General features: G+C 48.6%; 7 protein-coding genes across 7 annotated transcripts; 3 read left to right on the top strand and 4 right to left on the bottom strand.

The window, feature by feature from the left end:
* Positions 1–988: 988 nt before the first annotated feature.
* Positions 989–3,292, top strand: Aspvir_000655 (SKN1/KRE6 family beta-glucan synthesis-associated protein; the record flags this gene model as incomplete). Its single annotated transcript, XM_043265790.1, has 6 exons — positions 989–1,623; positions 1,689–1,869; positions 1,939–2,040; positions 2,094–2,616; positions 2,693–3,170; positions 3,229–3,292. The coding sequence occupies 6 exons, from the start codon at positions 989–991 to the stop codon at positions 3,290–3,292; spliced, it is 1,983 nt and encodes a 660-aa protein (XP_043121725.1).
* Positions 3,293–4,225: 933 nt separating this feature from the next.
* On the bottom strand, positions 4,226–5,780 carry Aspvir_000654 (uncharacterized protein; the record flags this gene model as incomplete). Its single annotated transcript, XM_043265789.1, has 6 exons — positions 4,226–4,431; positions 4,485–4,653; positions 4,714–4,832; positions 4,886–5,074; positions 5,145–5,485; positions 5,533–5,780. 6 exons carry the CDS (start codon positions 5,778–5,780, stop codon positions 4,226–4,228), a joined length of 1,272 nt encoding a protein of 423 aa, XP_043121724.1.
* A 555-nt stretch (positions 5,781–6,335) lies between these two features.
* Positions 6,336–6,549, bottom strand: Aspvir_000653 (uncharacterized protein; the record flags this gene model as incomplete). The annotated part of the gene is made up of 2 exons (XM_043265788.1): positions 6,336–6,459; positions 6,515–6,549. 2 exons carry the CDS (start codon positions 6,547–6,549, stop codon positions 6,336–6,338), a joined length of 159 nt encoding a protein of 52 aa, XP_043121723.1.
* Positions 6,550–9,413: 2,864 nt separating this feature from the next.
* Positions 9,414–10,339, top strand: Aspvir_000652 (uncharacterized protein; the record flags this gene model as incomplete). Its single annotated transcript, XM_043265787.1, has 3 exons — positions 9,414–9,555; positions 9,636–9,805; positions 9,905–10,339. 3 exons carry the CDS (start codon positions 9,414–9,416, stop codon positions 10,337–10,339), a joined length of 747 nt encoding a protein of 248 aa, XP_043121722.1.
* Positions 10,340–11,249: 910 nt separating this feature from the next.
* On the bottom strand, positions 11,250–12,893 carry Aspvir_000651 (PDK/BCKDK family protein kinase; the record flags this gene model as incomplete). Its single annotated transcript, XM_043265786.1, has 4 exons — positions 11,250–11,313; positions 11,399–12,378; positions 12,437–12,585; positions 12,680–12,893. The coding sequence occupies 4 exons, from the start codon at positions 12,891–12,893 to the stop codon at positions 11,250–11,252; spliced, it is 1,407 nt and encodes a 468-aa protein (XP_043121721.1).
* A 3,314-nt stretch (positions 12,894–16,207) lies between these two features.
* Positions 16,208–17,725, top strand: Aspvir_000650 (uncharacterized protein; the record flags this gene model as incomplete). The annotated part of the gene is made up of 5 exons (XM_043265785.1): positions 16,208–16,509; positions 16,586–16,746; positions 16,845–17,150; positions 17,212–17,645; positions 17,699–17,725. 5 exons carry the CDS (start codon positions 16,208–16,210, stop codon positions 17,723–17,725), a joined length of 1,230 nt encoding a protein of 409 aa, XP_043121720.1.
* Positions 17,726–18,894: 1,169 nt separating this feature from the next.
* On the bottom strand, positions 18,895–20,875 carry ade13 (adenylosuccinase ADE13; the record flags this gene model as incomplete). The annotated part of the gene is made up of 9 exons (XM_043265784.1): positions 18,895–19,145; positions 19,205–19,262; positions 19,315–19,321; positions 19,380–19,458; positions 19,513–19,585; positions 19,647–19,763; positions 19,825–20,552; positions 20,654–20,740; positions 20,824–20,875. 9 exons carry the CDS (start codon positions 20,873–20,875, stop codon positions 18,895–18,897), a joined length of 1,452 nt encoding a protein of 483 aa, XP_043121719.1.
* Positions 20,876–21,184: the final 309 nt, after the last annotated feature.

The raw sequence follows: 21,184 nt of genomic DNA, 5'->3' as shown, positions 1-21,184 counted from the left end.
ATCAAAGACCTCAGTCAACGATGGTGGGTCTTCAATGCCGGCTAGTACTCCCAAGCATCACCCCTCCTAAACGAGAGCATTCCTGGATGGGAGGGTGACCCTTGGTAACCATGGCGGATTGCCTCAATGCTTAAAGTTGCTATGTTTGTTCCAGCGCTGTTGTTATCACTACCAATGAATGCAAAGTATTTCGAGGTTCGTCCTCATGGAATATGGATCCCTTGATCGGTAACCTGCTAGAAGAACAAGGAAGAGGGCACTTGATTCTTATGTAGGGACAACTAGGCAAACGGGGAACTGCAAACCTGCTCTGCTATCCCTTTCTGATCCCCCAACTACCTTCACTTATTGAATAGTTGCAATACATTGTTTCGTTGTCTCTCCCACACTTGATTTTGATCATTCTCTCTCTTTTCCTGTAATTCTTGGTGTGACACATTCTATTGGGCTTCCCCCATTGTTTACACTCTCACTCCCATCTCAAGTTCTCCAGCCACTTTGTCCCTCTTTGTCTCTCTCAGTACTTTCTATTTGAGCTTACTTTCTCAAGGAAGTAACAAGTGAGTATTATCTTTATTTCCGTTGTCCAACGCTCTTCCAACAGCTGGTACACCATCGGTGTCACGATTCAGCAGTCAGTCATTCCGCGCAGGCCAGGTATCTGAGGATACCAAACATCGATTCGATCTACCAACTTGGCAAGGCTGAATGAACACTCCCGGCCCCTGAAGCCACAGTCTTTGTGAGAGCGTATCTTCTGGCAATGATCCTCGGATAAGGCAATCGAAAGGATCGAGAGTGCGACTAGCAGATTGGAGTAGGAGGTGGAACACGGATTGGTACGGTGGGCCAGGAATCATTCTTTGGTGATAAACGTATAGCCAATCTACCAGCAAACTGTCGGCAAAGCGTCAGCGGCGACTGTCTCTCGCACTGGCCTCTACACAGGTTCATAGATCCTTACAGAGAGTATTCGGACTACGTCAGAATGTCCGACAGCTCTTCAACGCATAGCGTTAAGGATGTCCCTCGCATTCAAATCCGAATTAACTCCGGCCAACATGAGCCCATTACCGATTCAGAAGATCGCTTATCGAGAGTTCCGAGTCATCCAATTGGGCGAGCTTTGATACCAGGTGTGGCCCTTTCACCGTCTGCTGGGACATTACACACAGTATACGGGTCCTCCGATCTGCAAGATTCGTCTGAATTTCTGCTACCACCGCGCCCACGTCGTTTTAAGGAAGAGTACGAACCATACCGATCACCAGCACCTTCAATACGTTCGTCAAGGCGAACGAGCTGGAGCTCCGAGGCAGGGAGTTACGATACGAGGGGATATCCTTACAGCCAATTTGAAGATTCGCGCGCCCCATCCCGGGCAGATAGCGATGAAAACGATGTGAACACGCAGACAGTCGCCGAAAAGTACAACATCACGCCCACGGACGGCTTGCTCCTCTTTCCTGAGCCGGAGGAAAAGGACGATTATCTGCATAACCCAGATCCCAACGATAAAGAAGGACAATGCGACTTGTGGAATCGCCGCGGTATCATGAATGTGACGGGCCTAGTACTGCTGACTTTAGGCTTTCTGGCACTTTTCATTGGCTATCCCGTGATGTATGTTCTGATTTTCTCCCGTCGATAGCGCTCAAATGCATCAACTGACCACAATGGCTTCTTAGAACGGCAGTGAAAGGCATGTTAGATAAATCTGGGCCTAAATGTAACTCGGGTGATACGCTCTGTCTAGAAGTAGGGGAACGCCCGTTGCTCTCGAACATACGAAGAGGCTTGATAGATCCGGACACGCCAGATTCCGCCAAAACCAAGATAGCCGCGGATGGGAAGGAGTGGACGCTTGTAGTAAGCTGAGGGTCCTATCTTTTGTTTTCTGTCACCTCATTGGACGAAAGACTGACATCTATCATCCAGTTTTCAGACGAATTCAATACTGAGGGCCGGACTTTTTATGAAGGAGATGACCCGTTCTATCAGGCGGTTGATCTCTGGTACGGCGTGACGCAGGATTTGGAGGTCAGCCATAATACGTGTATAGCCAACTGAAGTTCAGGCTGACGTCTCTGCAGTGGTACGACCCAGATGCGGTAACGACCAGAGATGGGGTCCTGGAGATCCGTTTCGATGCCCTTCCTAACCATGAACTGAAATACAGATCGGGAATGGTACAAAGCTGGAACAAGCTGTGCTTCTCGGGGGGGCGCCTGGAAGCAAGCATATCCCTGCCGGGTGCCGGTGATGTGTCTGGATTCTGGCCCGGTTTCTGGGCGATGGGGAACCTGGCACGGCCTGGGTACGCTGCAACCACAGAAGGAGTGTGGCCATACAGTTATCATGATAAGTGTGATGCGGGCATCACACCAAACCAGAGTTCCACCGATGGCATCAGTTACCTTCCTGGGATGCGCTTGCCTGCGTGTACCTGCGCAGGCGAGGAACACCCAAGCCCTGGGAAATCAAGAAGTGCGCCAGAGATCGATGTGATCGAGGCAAGTGTGATTGCCCTGAACAATAACCCAAATGCAGTTATTGGCTCTGTCTCTCAGAGTTTGCAGATGGCGCCGTTTGACATATGGTACATGCCTGATTACGGTAAGTTCGACTGTCCCTGATCACGAAGACCACTATCTTGCAGCAGAGATATTGATCTCACGCTCACAAACTACAGAATTCACGGCTGTATATGATCGCCACATAACGCAAATCAACGATTATAGAGGAGGTCCCTATCAGCAAGCCATGTCCGGTCTCACTAATCTGAACAATAAGTGGTACAATGGCAAGGAGTACCAGGTCTACGCCTTTGAATATACACCCGGCGATGAAGGAGAGATCACCTGGTTTGTCGGGGCCCATAAAACCTGGACCTTGGATGCTAGAGCCATTGGCCCTAATGGTAATATTGGCCAGCGCATGATTCCGCTTGAGCCGATGGCCGTCGTCATGAACTTGGGCATGGCCTACAACTTCGCGGCCATCAATGACACAATCAGAAACTATATGCCTGGTATCATGCGGTTCGATTATATTCGGATTTACCAGGATCCGGACAACATCAGTGTCACTTGCGACCCTCTGGGCTATGAGACGACCGAATACATTTCGAAGCACCCGAAAGCCTACCGCAATGCCAACACAACGACATGGTACGTTTACTCTCTCATCTCTGACCCACGTTCCCGATGTATTTCTGACTTCTCCTAGGGCCGACGCCGGATACAAGTGGCCGAACAATTCTTTCATACACGGGTGTTCACGAGTCCCATAATATTTTCGTCAATTTACCTTAGAACCATTTATTTTCGCATCCTTGCCATGATGGCTAGAAGACCTACTCAATTCGCCTGTCTATGTTTTCCCGGCTACTTTGCCAACAAAGACTCGCCTACGAAGGTGTTGTTCCTTGTTGACCTCGCGCACGATTATTTTATCAGCATTACATTTTGGTGTTAGGCGTGTAAATCTTTCTGACGGAGGTCTGACGATCTTGCAGATCTCAAGTCATGCTGAATGTCTCCTTTGTATCGCGCAAAACCCATGGCTTGTGGCACTCAGGTGCTGCTACATACTCGATTCTGTATCTCATACTGGTTAGAAATTAGCATTTATCGTTGCTATACTCGTGAAGCCTCCCAATTCTGACACTTTTACAGAGCTTTCAGTTGGATAGTTAATATAGGTTGGATTATCTGATACTTTCTATGACCAATGATCCAGAGTACTCATAGTAGAAGTCAAATGATCGTCCGCGGACACTTGGGCAGTGGATTCGCCTGTGGAGAATGATCCGCCGATCTTTTTTCTGCTCTGAGAGGTGAACTGGGAACGGGAGCTTAAATAGAACTGGTCGCAGCCTCAACTGTCCTTGACATTTACCATCCGACGTATTCTGCAACTGTTGGTGCTCGTTGCTTTACTGCTGCCCCTCACTCGCCTCGTCTTTTCTCAGTCACTGGTTCCCGCGTCACCTTTGCGCTAATTATGTGCACACGATGGGCCATGTATGCGCTTGGGTTGCCCAGATGACGACGACGTTATGCCTCGGTGAAATAATTCCAATGGCATAAATGCCTCACTAGTTATCCGGTCGGTAATTCTCGCGGCCGATCGGAGTTCCATCCTTAACTTTCTGACTTCTGCACAATATGGCATATTTCAGACGTACATCCGAGACCCTCCGCCCCCAGCTATTTCCTGGCTACTACAGATTAATCCATTCGTGTTGCAGTAGTTCTGCCGCCGATTTTCGAGACTCGGGATCAATTGCAAGCATGGATCTAAGGAAATCGACGAACACAGGGACTTCAGCATCGGCCATATCGCGAGGTTTCAGGAAAGGTTTTGTTGTGCTGTTTATCAGATGTTCAAGGCTCGTGGGTTTTAAGTTCGGAATTCGACGAAGATTGCCTGCAACCAACCCTTATTAGAATGGCAACATCTAAGATCTCAGTAGAATATACCTTCTTCGTCAAAAAAGTGCGGTGCGCGATTCCCCCTTTTAATAAACTGAAGTGGGAACGGGCCAAGGACCTCCATAATCCTTGCCAGGTGATCGTCTTCAGCAGTCCATGACCCACTTCTCGATGCTTCCCCGGAGAAAGGAATTATTCCTTGAACAAACTCCAAGATCTGCAGATAGCCGAAGTCAACACAGGGCAAACTGCATCATGGTCAAGAACAGATACTTACAAGGCATCCGAGACTCCATATATCGACTCCAATGTCCCAAGGAGCGCCGATAGTCACCTCAGGCGCCCTCATAGCGGGCGACTGGATTAGGTCTGACAGATGTTTTTCCCTCCAAGACGCTTCAGATAAGTTAATTATATATCCAAATGGAAGCAGAAAATGGCCCATTTACCCACGCCAAAGTCGATGATCCTGGCATGAGGCTTTTGCATTTCCGAGATGAGCGGTGTCGAGATAACCTCCCGGAGTGGTGTTGTTACACCACGTCGAAGATCGGTCCGCGGGGGAACTGCCGACAAGTACTGGGCAACGGCATCGTTCGGATTTTCCAGCTCGAGAAGGATATTCGTTGGTTTTAAGTCTATCCGAACGTCAGACAACGTCAGCATACAACAATAGTCCGTATATTAATAGGACATCCTAGGGGATACCTGTATGTATGATGCCACACTCTCTGTGAAGGAAATCGAGCCCAAGCAGAAGCTGCCGTGAAATTATTTTCACCGCCTTGACGGGCAGTTTCCCATCTTCGTATTTGGCAGCCTGAAAATCTAGATGATGGCCAAGTACGTCGAATGCAAAACACACATGATGTCCATTAGGCCCTTTTTGTTTGAAATGGTCCAGAAGGCCTGACACATAGTTGCGACCTTCGTGAGAGCTTTTCCCAGAGATCTCCAGGATTTTCAGTAGGATTTCTCTCTCGAAGATATCATGAGACCCGCCGTAACAGTCCGCCCTCAGTACCTTAAGTGCCACGAATCTCTGATGTCTAAGCCATCGGTTAGTTTCGCGTACGAACGGCGACGGGTGACTTACTTATAATCCCTAGCAAGCCAAACTGTGGAATACTGCCCATATCCCAATTTCCTCAGGACAGTGTATTGACCAGAACCGAGGGTGTCACCTAGGGAAATGGGATGGAAACCCCCGGCTTTGTAATAGTCTGGTTCTTCTGCGACAGGGTATGAGTTCACACGCTCCAATGATGCGAAGTGAGAAGGTGACCCAAAGAGCTTCGATATCCGGGACCGAATATTTGTTAAGGACGCTTTTATTGAAGTCATAGTTTGACAAGGACGCTCAATAGGACGTCGCGAAATATGGGACTCTCGGAGAAGGAACCCCTGGAGGAGCGGGGATGGTGTACATTACGACGAAGACTACACGTGACAATGCAGCTGAGGCCAGGAAAGCCACGTGAACCCGCTGAGTTTAGGGGAAGAATTTAGTGGCGAGAATATAATCCGCTTTCTGACACCAGATAATCCAAGGATCAAGAGGCTTGGAAGGGTCAGCTTATCTGGTAAAATGAAGTGTATAACCTTCGGTCTCATTCGAGTAAGAGACGTAAGCAACCTGTTTTAGTTTACTGGGGTTTAACTGGTCTTTGAACAACGTGCCTAATAATTCTTCAAGCAGCTCATTGGATTACCACGGGCCCATCATTTATTAACCATAGCCAATAAGCAATGTTAAGCGGACTACACCGCCCTCAACTCAATGAAAGTAAAAGCTAAGGTAAGATGGAGAAAGAATGAATAGGTAGAGGGGCATGGAAGCTTCTTCCATAGCCTCTCCGTTGGAAACTGTGCCAGGACATCACATGAGACAGCTATAGGTCATTTCTCATCTTCAGGATACACATGCTTCTTCGTCACGAAATCCCCGCTTTCTTTGATCAACTCCACGGTCCAGTGGTCACCCTTAGGATCAGGATTTCTGGGGTCGTTATGTTTTGGTCCCCTATGAGCGTTAGTAGTTACATCCACTTCGGGAGAGCTATTAGGTCTGGACTCACTTGACAATCGCTTCGGCGACTCCTCGTCTTTCCATGCTCGCTTTGTTTGCGTCATAAAACTTTTTTATTGCCCCCTCTGCTTCTGCGCGCTTATCAGGGCTGTTTTTGTAGATGTCCTCTCTAAACCACCTAATGGCTTTGAGAGGATAGTTGAGGATCGCAGTACGAAACATGGCGATCGTTAGAAATTGGCGCAAAAGGATGAGAGGCTATGGGCATGAACAATAACGAGATTTCAGGACATTGCGGGTATTGGAGCATCATTTATAGCTGAAGCATTGCATTGTGGACAGAGGCAAAGTGACCAGATCCATTAAACCATAAGGTACCGCTATTTCTCTCCCTTTTCCAGTTTGAGCCGCCCTGCTGTTGAATGGGGAGAACTACATACCCTCTTCAGAAGGAAGCTGCATCTTTCCGGATCTATTGGCTGCTGTAGACGCCTACCTGTTAGCCAACAAATCCTCAAACCGCAGCCCATTCGTCGAGGTGATCATACTCGACAGGGATATTAAATTACTGACAGCGGTACGCGGAGTTAATAGAGGGTGCAGCATGGCTTGATTAGATTCATTCCCAGTAGTGTATTCTTAGCCAGGCTATGGTGGGTTGTTGGTTGAAGAAGCGATGCGCCATCGGACGCCTCACAACTGCACAGTTAGGTGTGATGTTTATGGTAACTTTTCTTATTCTGAGGAACTAGCCTCTTCGAACTCGCGAAGAACCTGTCCACAAAGTGGCTAATGATGCCTGTTGATCCCGTGTATTCTCAATCATGTATTCTTAAAGATATGGGGTACCCCCAGGGTGCATAGACCGCCTGCTCCTGTTGTTGTATGCAGGGGGCGTCACACCCAACCCCATCACTCCCCACTACTCCCCGCATGAAAGAAGATCGTCAGAGAACATTTATACGCGAGTCTTTGGCAAGGCTGAAAATAAAGCCTGCAAGAAGTCACTTGGTCTCTGTCCTGGATCCCTCCAAATAGCCACCAACATGTTACTTGCAAGGTTAAGATACTATCCGATGAAGTAGCACAGCCTAGATTGGATGCCTCAGGGGTATGATAGCGAATCACATGCGAGTCTGAAACAAGACCCAAGGCTTAAACACCTATCTCGGAGCCTGGACAAGACTGCTATTCTCCCTGCTCGAGGTGCTGAACTTGTTCACAGAGCAACCTGAGACGGTCATGGTCCCTGCGCTCGACCATACAGTCTCACTATCAAATGATCAACCAATCTATCAATCCTCTTCAGGTGATTTGCGGGCGCACTGACCAGTAAGGTGGGTTTTGTGATGCAGGCGCAGCGCATTAGTCAAGAGGCTGGGGCACAAGCTCATATAAGAGATCTACCACTGCTCCACCTCAACCCACCTTAATTAACCTCACCTCACCTCACCTTCATACGCCTGGTGATCTTTCACTCTGCAGGGAATACTTAATTCAGGAACTACTGCTGATATTAATAGTGGAGCTGTTAGGACTAAGAATAACTAATATACTCATCACATCTGTTCATAGACATTACCATTCAGATGGCGCTGTGCAAACAGACCAAAGTATTAGCAAAGTCATTGCTAGTACTCACGAGGTCCTGTACATCTAATTAAAGAAATTCATGTAGATTGTTTAGTCCTCTAAGAGTAAATACTCCACGTAGTCCTCTTTTAAATAGATACAAAATCTGTCAGCAGTATATTAAGGATATATAATCCCTGCAGTAGTCTAAGAAGACATGTACATACCTTTACCAGTATCTTTTAACCACTGCAAGACCTTCCAATATCTTGGGTTTAAAGTTCAGGGGTAGCTATCTAAAGGCTGTAGAAATGCTCAAGCGGTCAAGCCTAGTTTAAGTTTCTTCACAGAGGATCAGGTCGGTCCAGTATTAATGCTTACTAGGATCTGTGGGAGGGAGAGGAGGCAGTGACATCAAGATCCAAATCTAAGGGAAAAATAATTATTTTCTGAAGTAATTTAAGCAGCTATCAACTTGCGGATTGATGTGGAAGGCATTAAAGTAGGAGGAAGGCACAAAAGTGCGTGGGGGGAAAATAAAGGAGTAAGGATTGGCGCCATTTTATACAGCATATAGGTAATCTCATTAAATTTAAGGGAGCTGGATCTAGCTAGAGAGGAGGCCATTATCAGCATTACTTCTAGTCATAAGTTAAAACAGAGTAAATGCTCACTAAGGTTTGTCACCTTAGGACAGTGACTAAATAATGCTTAGCAGGTACAGAATAGTGGTGTATAGCACATACTCAAGTGCTAAAGCAGCAGCTCGCTGAGGGAAATTATAGGTAGAAATGCGGCTGTTTATAGCCTCAGTAGCAGTTATTTTCGGCGTCAATTTTCACAGGTCCTCATATTCTAGTTGTAAATTGTAAGCATAAGAGTAAGAAATCAGGCCAACGGCATTATGCCTTTGTTATGTGAGGTGACTAAGCAAATTCATGACCATTGTGCCACCTCACATTGCGCTGTTCTTCTTCCACGGTGTTTTCATTACTCTCGAGCACAGATATTCGACTGTCTCCTGGTGAGATATCCTGGTTGCGTCAGCAAATCTACCTTTAATGGGATTATCTGAGCAAAAGATGTGGACACCACTGCGTATGGTCTTCCCAATCTAGTCTTCCCCGCATTGGCCACGCCTGAGCTCTTTGGCAACCTACAGTACTATTTCCCTTGGAGTGCATCCTTAGCTTTTTCTATGTGAAGTTAGGACCCGAGCGTTATCTACTGACTGAATCTCATCCGTCTCGCTTTATTTCCACGGAGGGACCATCTCCCTTATATCTAAGTCACCATCAACCGTCCGGTTGTCGATCCGCTCACGGCCAACCTCAACTAAACAAACCACAAACCAAGGCAAGCAGACTCATCACAGCATGTTCAACCCGAACATCCCCAATACGGGATACCACGGCCGTCCCATTGTCATCGAGGACGATGATGACGACGACGACAACGGCGGAATGCAGGTGGACTATGCACCTGCCCAGCATCCTCAACACTCACTCATGGCATACGGTACAGTGACATTCCCATCCCAACCACACCCCAAGACAATCCATACCAACATCTGGACCAATTCTGATCAAAGCACACAGGACACAACGCCTCAGCAGGCCGAATGCCCAGCCCCGGCTACCCAGCCTGGCACACCACCCTCGAGCAGGAAAAGAAAGTCCGCAGCCGGCTGCGCGAGGAGCGGCACGCCGCGCTCTGCGTGCTCCTGGACCGCGAACTACTCACCCTGCAAGCACTAGCTAATCAAGAGGTGCGTCCCCGCTTCCGTTTCCCTGTCCAGAATCTCTCATGAATCATGACAGAGATGGTGATATGTATAGTTGCATGTATATGCTAACAAACGAAGCAGACCCTCCCCCAAGCTCGCCGCCGCTTCTTATCTAAACTCCTTGCACCGGGGGACCCCGAGGAGGCGGCCAAGATCCGCGCGGACCGCTTCATCATTCAGCATCCGTCGACGACTGCGTCGTCGTCGTCGTCCTCCTCGTCGGTCCCGATGACAGTCAGCCGGGGGATCGTCGATGTCCATGAGACGGACGATGGGGGCTGGCGCCGTCCCGACGCGGGGTCGGGGTCGGGGTCTGGGCCCGGGTCGGCCGTTTCGTCGCCTGCTTCGGCGTCTAAGAAGAAGGGCAGGGAGACCCCCGATCGGGCCCGGAGTAAAGCCAAGGTATCGGCGAGTCGGCAGCAGCAGCAACAGCGGGAGAGGGAGAGGAGGCGGAGATGGAGCGGTGCTGAGCGCGATGATCCGGGGTCTCCTTCTATGCAGAGGTTTTCGCCTTGATTCTTGTTTCAGTTATGTAGTCTGCTGTTACTAACTTTGTAATATTGATGATACCATGAGATCGGATCGGATTGGGAAAATTCTGCTCAAGCTGTGCGTTGTTATATGTTGATATATGCCGTAACATACCACACCCATGAACCCCATTCCGCCCATAATGTAACATACTATACATGGCCCAAAACGAGAACCTCGCAAACACAAGAACAATGAGACCGCCAAAAATAGTGAATCCAAAGCCGTACATCATGGTCTAGCCATCTCATATATACAATGCAGACCCAGATCACTTCAAACCACTCAACACCAAGTTTTTGCCAGTTCCCGACAACTGCCGCACTGAAAAATCTCAATGGGGTATCAAAAATGAGCTTTTCCCCTTTCCCTTTTGCGAATTCTCACTAGAAATTTCTAGTACAAACATTCACATATTTACCTCGTATGCGAGTTGTATCAGATAAGCTGAAGAAAAAAGTCCTGCTCTTTCTCATAATAGAAAGAAAGGAGTGCGCTGGAATATTAGGAAATACTCGATTGTTCAGCATGGAATCCTACTGAAGCCAGATGCTGACAATCGAGTAGTTCCTAATATTCCAGCGCACTTTGCAACAATACACGTTGAGATCAGCAAATCTCCCGTTATCGCAGGTATCTACCTTTTCGACAAGCATGTCCAAACAGCAAGCAGGTGTGGTAGCGGCTCTTACGAGCTCAAGTTTTCGGTGTTGAGCATGCTTTCAGCATCACCAACCTGTTTGCGCTCAGAGACTTCCCTGTTTCGCATTCGGGCGGCTTGAATGTTCATCAGCGTCAATCCTTGGGACGGCGGCGGATCGGGTTCTGAGTAAAAAGGATGCAGTCTGTGGGAAGTGGAGAACCGAACACGACCGTCCCTCATGACTGGTAATTGTCATTGCAGGGGCTCCGAGCTCGAAGAGAGCCGATTCAGATGGAGATAGACATCTGTGCCATATCTGCAAATAATGTCAGTGCCTGAGTCCGAGACAAACTTGATCTTCGTAAAAAAAAAAAAAAAGAGGGGGGGATTATTGTGCTTACCCTTCCATACTGATCAACTTGAGATCCCCACCAAAGTACCGAGCGTACAAGCGACTGATTGGCAATCCGTACCCAAAGCCAGCCATGGGAGCTTTGAAGTCGTTCTTATCGAAGTCCGGATCCAGATTGGGCGTCTGATCCACGGTAGTGTACATGTATGTCCACACCAACGGGATGGAAGAACGGGGTATGCCACCACCTTCATCGGAGATTTTGATGGTGATGTCCTCCTTTCCTTCTGCCACGATGACCTTTGTCACAGGGAATGCTTCCTTGTCCGCGCCGTGGGTCTCCACCACAGCACGCAGCGAGTTCTTGAGAGTCTCGAAGAGCATGTGTGACAGGTGACCGGGAACGTACATGAAGTTGAGATCGTCCTTGCAGATGAGCTGGATCTTTGGAGCTTCAAAAAGACCATAGTAGTCCTCACAGACGAAACGAGCATTGTCAATGGCTTCGAGTGCGACCTCCCGAACATTTGTCTTGGTGCAAATGATACCGACATAGTTCGGATGGCGGACATGCGTTTGTTCCGTCAGGGCGATGTGTTGACCGATCAACATTCGTATACCGATACGGGACATATAAAAGCGATCTAAGAATGACTGGACAGTAGAATCAATTTGTAAACGCTGGCGTTTTCGCTTCCATTCCAAGATGCCCTGGGCTACGGTGGTCACGACACTGTCGTGTCGCCGTTTGATATGCTGCAAAGTCTTCGCAAACCGTTGGTTGTAGTCGTTCAATTCGGGTGGCCAATGGCCTTGGTCATCGGATGGGTAGAAGTATCTTCGGCTGACATGCCCCTTCCCGTTGCCATTCCCGTTCGTGGGGGACGACCGATACTGCCCTTCCTTGATGCTGGGATTCTGCGTAGTTTCGGAAAGAATTTTAGAAAAGCCGCCATTCACCTTCCCAGGGCGTAAGAGGCGAGCTTTGACTTCTTGAGAAAGAGTTGGTCGGGGCAGGTTGATGATTTCCTGCGGAGCACGTGAGCACCCATCACTGGGGCAAGAGGCGTAAAGCGTGGAGTCATACCTCGAACGACTGCGCATACCAGTCCTGCACCTTCTTGATCGATGGCATTTCACTCAATCCATCAGGAAGTTCTCCAAGATCCTGAACGCGATGTGCTAAGCGAATAGGTAACTCTTCGGAGAGAAATTGTGAGGCACGAAAGAGAGTCCCTGCTCCAACCGACGGACAATGAGATCAGCCCTGGCTGCTGCCCAATTGAACGTCTTCAAGTATATCCTAGGAGAACTAGATCGATGCACATACCTGTCGATGGTCTGTCACCAAACTGGACCATCTGCCGGAGAGAGACACCTGTGGCGGGGAAGCTCGCATAATGTCTGATGGTTTCCATCAGTCTCTCCGACGGTTTCCACATGTCGTCTTCAAATACAGGCCGGACGGCCTGATGTGCACGCTTTATTAACCCAGAGAATCCAAATGATACAACAGGAAATGCGATGGGAACCTGAGTTGGCATGCACACGATGGTGATGGGAGAGAAGAGAGCGGTCGAGGTACCCCGGACGTCGGCTGCCGAGGTTGTTGAGTCACAAGGGAGAGCGCAGGGCGGTAAGAGCTCTGGAAGCTCTGATTCGGAGGGAGTGAGGGGAAGAGGGGCTCGAGGGGGATGGGCATGCGGACGAGGAAAATATGCTTGTTCGGAAGTGGTATGAGGGCACGATTTCACGAGTGTGTCGTATGATTTAAGGAGTTTCAATGCTTCTGCTACAATGCATTCTATTTGAAGAGAATCTCCCTCAACCGATGGGAAGACGACACGATACTAAATCAGTCACTACGGAGTACTGTGCTGCTGTTGCGGAGACCCGGGGATCACGTGTGGGGATGTACCCGTGCCCGGCCGAAGAAGCGAGAATCAGCCGATTCTCGCACGACGACGACTCGGCGAGGCTTCGTGATGATGATTTATATTTGAGGTCACCTTTTCTGCTGGGGAAAAATCCCTGGAGAGCGGCTTTACATGACCAGACTGGTTCTGGCAGTCACCTTCTCCCTGTCTAGCAGCGCCTCCAGCCCCATATGGCAGCGGAAGAGCGGGTGGAAATGAGAATAAACAAAGATAGAGATCCTCCGGATTTCCCCTTCGCCCGAGAAGCTTGAACTTGTGTTTTGCCGGCAAGCCCACACGCGATGGAGGCGAAAGTTTTACCGTACATCAGATCACCTGAAATCTAGATAAGGGGCAGACCACCAAACGGCTTCTCAGTCACGGTCTCCTCGGTCACTCGGTCTATCGAGACTCGAATGAGGCTAATTACCACGCTACTGCAGCAGTTCTTTCATGGAAATTGAGGTGTCGGGAGATGCGGTTGACAGTTGACACCCCACGATTCCCACAGTTTTATTCTCTAGTCCGCGAGACTATTTATCCCTGGACGGGCACCCTCGTTTCGAGGGACCTCCTTTTCGGGACTTGGGGAAAATGTCTTAAACCCAATCGACATTCTAGTCGTCCTTGACCCTTGCTATCAATTCTTTAGGGTTGAGACGCTTCATCGCGCAATCAAAAGGAAATTTTTGGATAGGTGCAAGTTCAATCGTAGCCATCTGGTATTGAGCTGGCCTTGTGACTTCATTTTGCTTCTTTCTCTCCGAGACAACTTCCTTAGCCACTTCCTTAGCCATTCCTTGCCGTCATTTTCGGTGGATTAAGGATCTTAATCTGGACCGTGACTACGAATGACGAAGCAATAGTCGCAACAGTTGACTTATCCGAGAATGATTTACATGCATGAGACAGATCCCCGCCAAACAGGATTTAAAGTCGTTGATGAGGAAGAGGAAAAGAAGCTGCGTAGATGTAGACTATTTAAACGACGTCGGCAATGACTTAAGGTGTGTCGTTGATCAGATCTTCGTCCTCACCATTTTTCCGATTGCCCAGCGTTTACTCCCGTACCTACAGGAGCATCTCAGCACGCTGGCAATACGGCACGTACTTTTGCTCTACGATGATCATTATATGACGCCTGAGCAGGACAACACAGCTTAGCCCCACCGAAAGAAATGATTGATCGCAAGATCAGTTCTTTGTTTGAGCTGGATGCACCGTTTCATCATCATCATCATTTTGACCATCATCGGCGTCCTTGATCCCCCAGATGACCGCTGCCACTTGGCGAAGTGGAACTGCGAGATGATGAAGCTCAAAGGGAACGGCAAGAGCCCATTGTCTATTCCGTATCTCCCCCGCAAGATCAATTTCGAGGGAAACGTGTCGAGTACTTTTGGCTGATTGTCCTGGTCGGTTGAGGCGCTTCCGAACTCTCCCACCAAAGGATATTCCAAGACAACCGTTTTGGCTGCGTTCGTGATCTTGCGGCGCCCGGAAACCTTTTTGGCAGTGGAGTCTTCATTTTTCCCTTTTGACACCTGTCTGGTCCACCAACCACACAAGGGTCGCCCACTTGCTCTTGGAGAATCAACCATCAGATTTATCTAACTGGCTGTCATTTCACCGCAGCGGGCTGTCTGGAACTTCTGGTTGCAGTTCACGATTCCCCTGCTGCACAGTGCACACAGTCCTATGTGTTAATTTTTTTTTCTTTTTTTTTTTTTTTTTTTGGCTTTTTTCTTTTTGTTCGTTCCTCTTTGTGGACTGTTTTTGTTTTGCTGCTTCGTTGACTCCCGTCGCTGTCCATCTTTGCTTTTTCTTTTACCCCAGGAGGGAAATAGGACAAGCGCTTGGCTGGCCCGAAACAGGCATTAAGTAAACAACAGGTAAGGACAGTTCTTCTTCCTTTTGAAAGCTTCATCTCTCGCGAAAAGAAAAAAAAAAAAAAAAAAACAAGGCCACGGCTCAACGAGGACGGGTGGATCTCCATTACCCACCGATGAATCGTTCCTCTTTTGTTAGAAAGGAGCTTTCGTTGGCCAGAACCATCGATGATTCTATAATCCTGATTATCCTCATCTGGCTGCTGTGGTGAGAGTGATGCAGCTGATGACGATGATGCAGAGATGCTCTCTCTCTGCTCCGTCAACCGATTCTCCACGTTGGCCGTGGTTTTTGCTTGATTTTTTTTTAGTGAAGTTGTCTCTCGGTTATGCATTCACTAATCAGCAACCCCGATAGAGAGGAAGGATCCGCAAATTGGGCTCAGGAATTACTTATTTTGCGCTCATGCTGTCGATGCCATATTCCTGCTTGTGACTGGCTCCAATTTAGAGAAATTGCCCCTCTCAAGTCACCAGCCGATGTGTTTCATTGTGCGTCTGGCAAAGATTCACTATAATAATTAGTATTATTGCCATCCATTTTGGCGGTCCACCGAGATATTTTCTGTTTCCTATATTCTCTTAAAAAAAGTGAAGAATTCCCAATAAGAAAGGAACAGTGAGGGAATACGAAGAGGAGGAGAAGAGAAGGAAGAAAGTCGAAGACGAGGAAGGAAGAGAAGAAGAGACAAAAGAAAAAGGTCGAGGACATCCCAATCAGGAAAGACCCTAACGATTCGGTTTCATCCCAAAAGAAGGGCCCCTCTCGCGAGCCACCATTGTCCCTAAGTCACTACTCCTTCCACCGCACGTTCTGCTGTCATCTCACGCCTTCATCGGCTCAAGTCTGCCCCCCATTTCTATCGTCCCTTCAGCTCATTTTGAACGCTTAGCTCTCTGCAATTACTCGCCCGTCTCCAACCTGCTTTCCTTCAGCTTGACTGGTTCGAAGAGGCAGAGGATAGGATCGCTAGATTGTCGTTGCATGAGTCCACCAGCTTCACGTCTCCCATCCCCGTGCTCTAGTCTGCATGTTTGAACGGCCAGCAAACCATGTCCCGTCGCCGTGCCTCAAACAGTGAATCAATAGCCTCATCGTCTACTATGAACGAGGCTGTTGCATATCCATTCTCCGGTATGCAGCAGAACCATTTGCCCCAGAGGCGGGGCCCTATCGAGGGCCCTAACGGACGAAGGTTGATTCGGAGAGTCACCTGGCGCTCGTCTACCTACAAACTCATGGCGTCCCTTTGGGTCTTGGGCGTGTTTTACATCGTCTGGCTTATAAGGGATCTATTTTGGCTGCCCTTCGCCCCGTCAGAAACGGAGTCTACCACTGGAACTGCGGGGAAAGAGTAAGTTTTTCTGTGACCTTTGTTTGTTCAGCTGTCATGGCAGCTTAATACTCACCAACGCGCTTTCCTTCCTCAGTTTTCTAGCACACTATACGGGTCGTCAGGAGTGCGGCATCTCCTCAGTCTCCTTATACAACCCTCCAGAAGTTCAGGCGTATTGCCAGACCAGGGACTCATTGCTCAGCGCAATGAGCAATGGTGGCCGCCATGGCTTTGATGCTGCCTATACATCACAAGGTACGAGTGGGATTGGTTGACACTAACGTCATCTCACCAATGCGTCTCTTCGAAAATTCTTCTGCTGGCGCTTTCTATGATTCTGATGACATGCTTAGGTTGTGTCTATCGTTGGTATAGCAGCTCTCAGATCTGTGATATACTCCAAAAGTTTGACGGAATCGCTTTTATCGGTGACGAACCACTGGCTGATGCTTATGCTGGATTCAATATCCTTCTCCGAGAAAACCTCGCCACTGGCGCTCTGAAAGATTGGGAGATGAATGACGTGTACAGCGGACAATGCAGATGTGACTCTCAATTCACCAACCCGTCCTGCTGGCTAAAGCGAATCAGTTCCAGCGAGGAGATGTTTCTCCAAGGCGACAAGTCAGGACTTCGAAGCACTTATGCCTGCTCAACCCGTGAGCTATCTACTTCAACTAGAGATTCATACATGTTAGCGCTGACGGTTTTGTCACCCAGATGTCCCCCATGTTTTTGTGAAAGTAGTTGGATCGCCCGCCTCAAGAGACTCTCATGAGAAAGTTCAGAAGCTGCTCGCTCGCTCCGACAGCCAAAAGAAGCCTGTACCTGTGATTCACAGTGTTTCGCTCTCAACATCATTTTCCTTGTCCACAGCCGAGAGTAGCATGGACGAATGGCTCGCTCTGACGAAAGTCAACAAACAATACACGCCGCTGCTTTGGGTAGGGCCCACGGCTCCCGGTCACGAGAAGCTGTCCACCGATATCAATATTCCTGCCAACAGCGCCGTGTGGCAGTATGCTCTAGAAACGACAAAAGCAGCTCGGAGTAGAGAGATGGAAGTTTTAGGTATGTACAATGCAACCTTGCAAGCTGCTAGCTGGGACGGCAAACATTATGGTGAAAAAGTAGCTATGATGCAAGCCATGATGGTAAGTTCTCGTCCCTGCCATTATAGCAGACTATCTGGTCTAACATTCCGCAGATCATCAACTGGCTATCCGCTCTCTAAAGGACCAAAAGGTCTATCGCATGTACTCAGTCCATAAGGTGCTCAACGTGATATCACGTTATGAAATATCCGTCAGATGGATGATGACCGGAGCGAACAAGTAGGTATAGCGCTCATGCTTCTTATGAAGCTATGTCATGCATGATGTTTTTTGCTTAATTATTTCGCCTTCCCTCGCCCTTCCGCTCAGCGACTCTTAAGTCACCGTTGCGCTTCTTGGATATACCTGTCGCATTTTTTTTCTTCGTTGTTCTGCATTTTTACAAAATTTTTCTTTTCCCTTTTTTCCCTATTCAACTTAGGTCTTTTGTTGTTTCTCTTCGGGTCATCCTAGTCATTTTTCTAGTGTTTAGATTTCTCTTCAATGTTCCTAGGTCCGTGAATTCTCGGCGGACTCAACGCCATAGTCTGCTTCTGGTGCATTTCCTCAGCATGGGTGGCTTTCTGCCTTTTTTACGCCGTTTGATGACCTCCCTTTACCGCTTTTCATAAACAGACGAAGAGGGCGAACATAATGGAATATAGGGGAAGAATCGGGGGCCATGTATTGAGTCGCCATTTACGTCACCGGTCCTCATCGCGACTGGGCATGTTAATCCTAATACTTTCTACGATGTGGTGCTGCTTGACAAAAACAAGAGGTCAAAGCTAGTAATGCATGCTAGTTTGGCGTAGGATGGTTCAACTAATGCCCCGTGTAACCTCAAGGACGTGGAGGCGGCTGGCTTGTGGCATGTAGTACAACATATACCTGAGTGTGCCTGCAGTCGGCTTTGGTGACTGTCAGATCATACCTTTTGACGACTAATCGCTGTAGACTATCGTTACGTGGGATCTAAATTCACCCCTAGCCTCTAGAGTAGTAGTAGTAGAAAGTAAATAGGCCATTATGCAAAATCATCCTATGTCATTAGTATATACTCACATCTATATCAGAAGGACTCCCTTCACTGTACTCTGCATGACTCGTCAAACTTTTGTGTATAGCGCGTCTTGATCGTAGCTTATCCATGGTATTAGCAGACGGTTCGTCGTACCGCCTGATTAATTGCCGGCATAGTTTCTCTTCGGGCAGGGTTAAGATCCTTTCCCTCCCAGGGTGATTTTCCACCATTGTGTTCCAAAGGAAGTTACTAGTTTCCGAGTCCATAGTGGTTTGGGATACAGCCTTAGACGTAAAGGGCAGCGGTCTCGGCCTTGAGGAGGTGCTCCTCGTAGGGCTGAAGTGCCTTCTTGACCTCTGTCGACGTAAACTTCTCCACCTGCTGGGGAGCACGGCCGACGAAGGTGCTGGGATCGAGGAGAGTATCGAGTTCGTCAAGGATGGGGGTGAAGAAGGCGGTGCGACGGACGCGTTCGATCAGATCGTTGTTCTTTCCGAGCTTCTTGACGTTGTCCGATGCTTGGTGGGAGAGGACGCCTGCGGGCGTTAATATCAGCGAGGTACTTTGCGACAGAAGAGGCCAGGGAGACGCATACGGATTTCCTCATGAGCATCCTGGCGGGAGAGACCCTTCTTCACACATGCCATGATGATCTATTCAGTTAGTATATGTGTTCGTCAGGTTATTCTTCTGTCTTAGACTTACGTTCTCACTACATAAGGGTTAGTACATTATTTGCAGTAGAGGCTGGAATAGGAGAAGTGACTTACGTTGCCATGAAAGGAAGCTCGTCGTTGACACGGCGTCTGATGACTTCGGGGTACACAACGAAGCCGGAAGTGACGTTGTCTGAGATATGCGTCAGATGCTAAGAACACAAATACATGATTTGCTTCCACTTACTGAGAAGGATCAAGCAGGCATCGGCCGAAAGGTAAAGCTCGGGAAGGCTGATACGACGGATGGCGCTGTCATCCTGGAAATGGTCAATGATAATGTTGCGTGCACACAACTAATGTTGGGGAGTATTAACTTACCAATGAACGCTCGAACCATTGTGCCGAGTAGGTGTCCAGAGCATCCTTGGGCAGGTTCTGGAGGTGTCTTCCGAGCGAGCAAAGTCGCTCAGACCGCATAGGGTTACGCTTGTAAGCCTGGATGACACGGTAAGTTCATGTTCCCTTCACCTCGTGGGCAAGAGAGAGTCCGACTTACCATAGCACTGCTTCCAATTTGATCCTTCTCAAAAGGTTCCTCAACCTCCTTGAGCATGGCCAGATGGCGGATGTCAATACCGATACGCTCGCAAGTAGATCCAAACGAGCCAAGAGCGTTGGCTACGTCAACATCGATCTTGCGCGAATATGTCTGGCTGGAGATGATGAATGCCGAATCGAAACCGGCCTTCTTGGTAACAAGCTCATCAAGTTGCTCAACCTTGTCGTGGTCGCCGTTGAAAATCTGGAGGAAGGAGGCCTGAGTACCAGTGGTACCCTTGACACCACGGAAACGGAGGTCATCGCGGGCCCGCTCAAGGTTCCGCAAATCCATGAGCAAGTCCTGAATCCATAGACAGGCTCTCTTTCCAACGGTCACAAGCTGAGCAGGCTGACCGTGGGTGAAACCCAGGCAGGGCAGATCCTTGTATTGCTTGGCGAAAGCAGAGAGCTTATCAATGACAACTGCGAGCTTAGGGATGAGAATATCCAATCCGTCACGGAGGAAGATAAGATCCGCATTGTCCGTGCAGTAGCACGAGGTAGCACCCCAGTGGATGATACCGGCAGCTGCGGGAGCGACTTGGCCGAAGGCGTGGACGTGAGCCATGACATCGTGTCTCCGACGCTTTTCCTCCTCAGCAGCAACCTTGAACTCGTCGTCCTGAATAGTGAGGTGGGCCTTCATCTGCTCAATGGCCTCATCAGGGATAGGAAGGCCAAGCTCTGCGCTTGTTAGCTCTCCAAACTTCAGTGTGGAGTCCCCCTTAAGAGGAAAAATGTTCTCCCCTTCGCATTCAGGGAGGCGAGCAATCGGTAATACACACCCTTTTGAGACTCCGCAAGCCACAGCCACAATTGTCTCCATGTTGAAAATCGGTTTCTGGGAGAGAAAAGATACTTCATCTCGTTGCCTTTATATCAATGCCCGTTAGTGACTACAAAGCGGGACTAACTCGGCCACGGCTTCAAGAGCGCAATTGCGGGGCACACTTACTCGCATAACGCGAGTTGAGGGGAGTCTGGTACACATCATTGCTGGAAGACATCCTGTCGAAAGGAATTCGGCCTTGTCTAAGGAGAATTGGAGATGAAGAAACAAAAAGGTCGAATGACGATGTGTGCGTACGTACCCCAAGGAAATTTTGTAGAATTTAGCGGGGTGGCTTATCAGTCACGTTATCAGGAGGGGCTATCAACCAAAGAGATCGTCACATGATGGGGTAACAAAAAAGCCTATGTACATTTCCAACTAGAAGCATTATAATTAATCGAGGTATATGTGGCAAGTTGCATGGGAAGCTGATCATAAACACCGTTCTTGGATTCTGCAGACATGGAGCAACCATATTTTCCAA

The sequence above is a fragment of the Aspergillus viridinutans genome, assembly GCF_018404265.1.
Source record: "Aspergillus viridinutans IFM 47045 DNA, scaffold_1, whole genome shotgun sequence".
NCBI classification, from domain to species: domain Eukaryota; kingdom Fungi; phylum Ascomycota; class Eurotiomycetes; order Eurotiales; family Aspergillaceae; genus Aspergillus; species Aspergillus viridinutans.
Note: the sequence above shows the minus strand (reverse complement) of the source record. Positions and strands in the feature narration are given on the sequence as shown.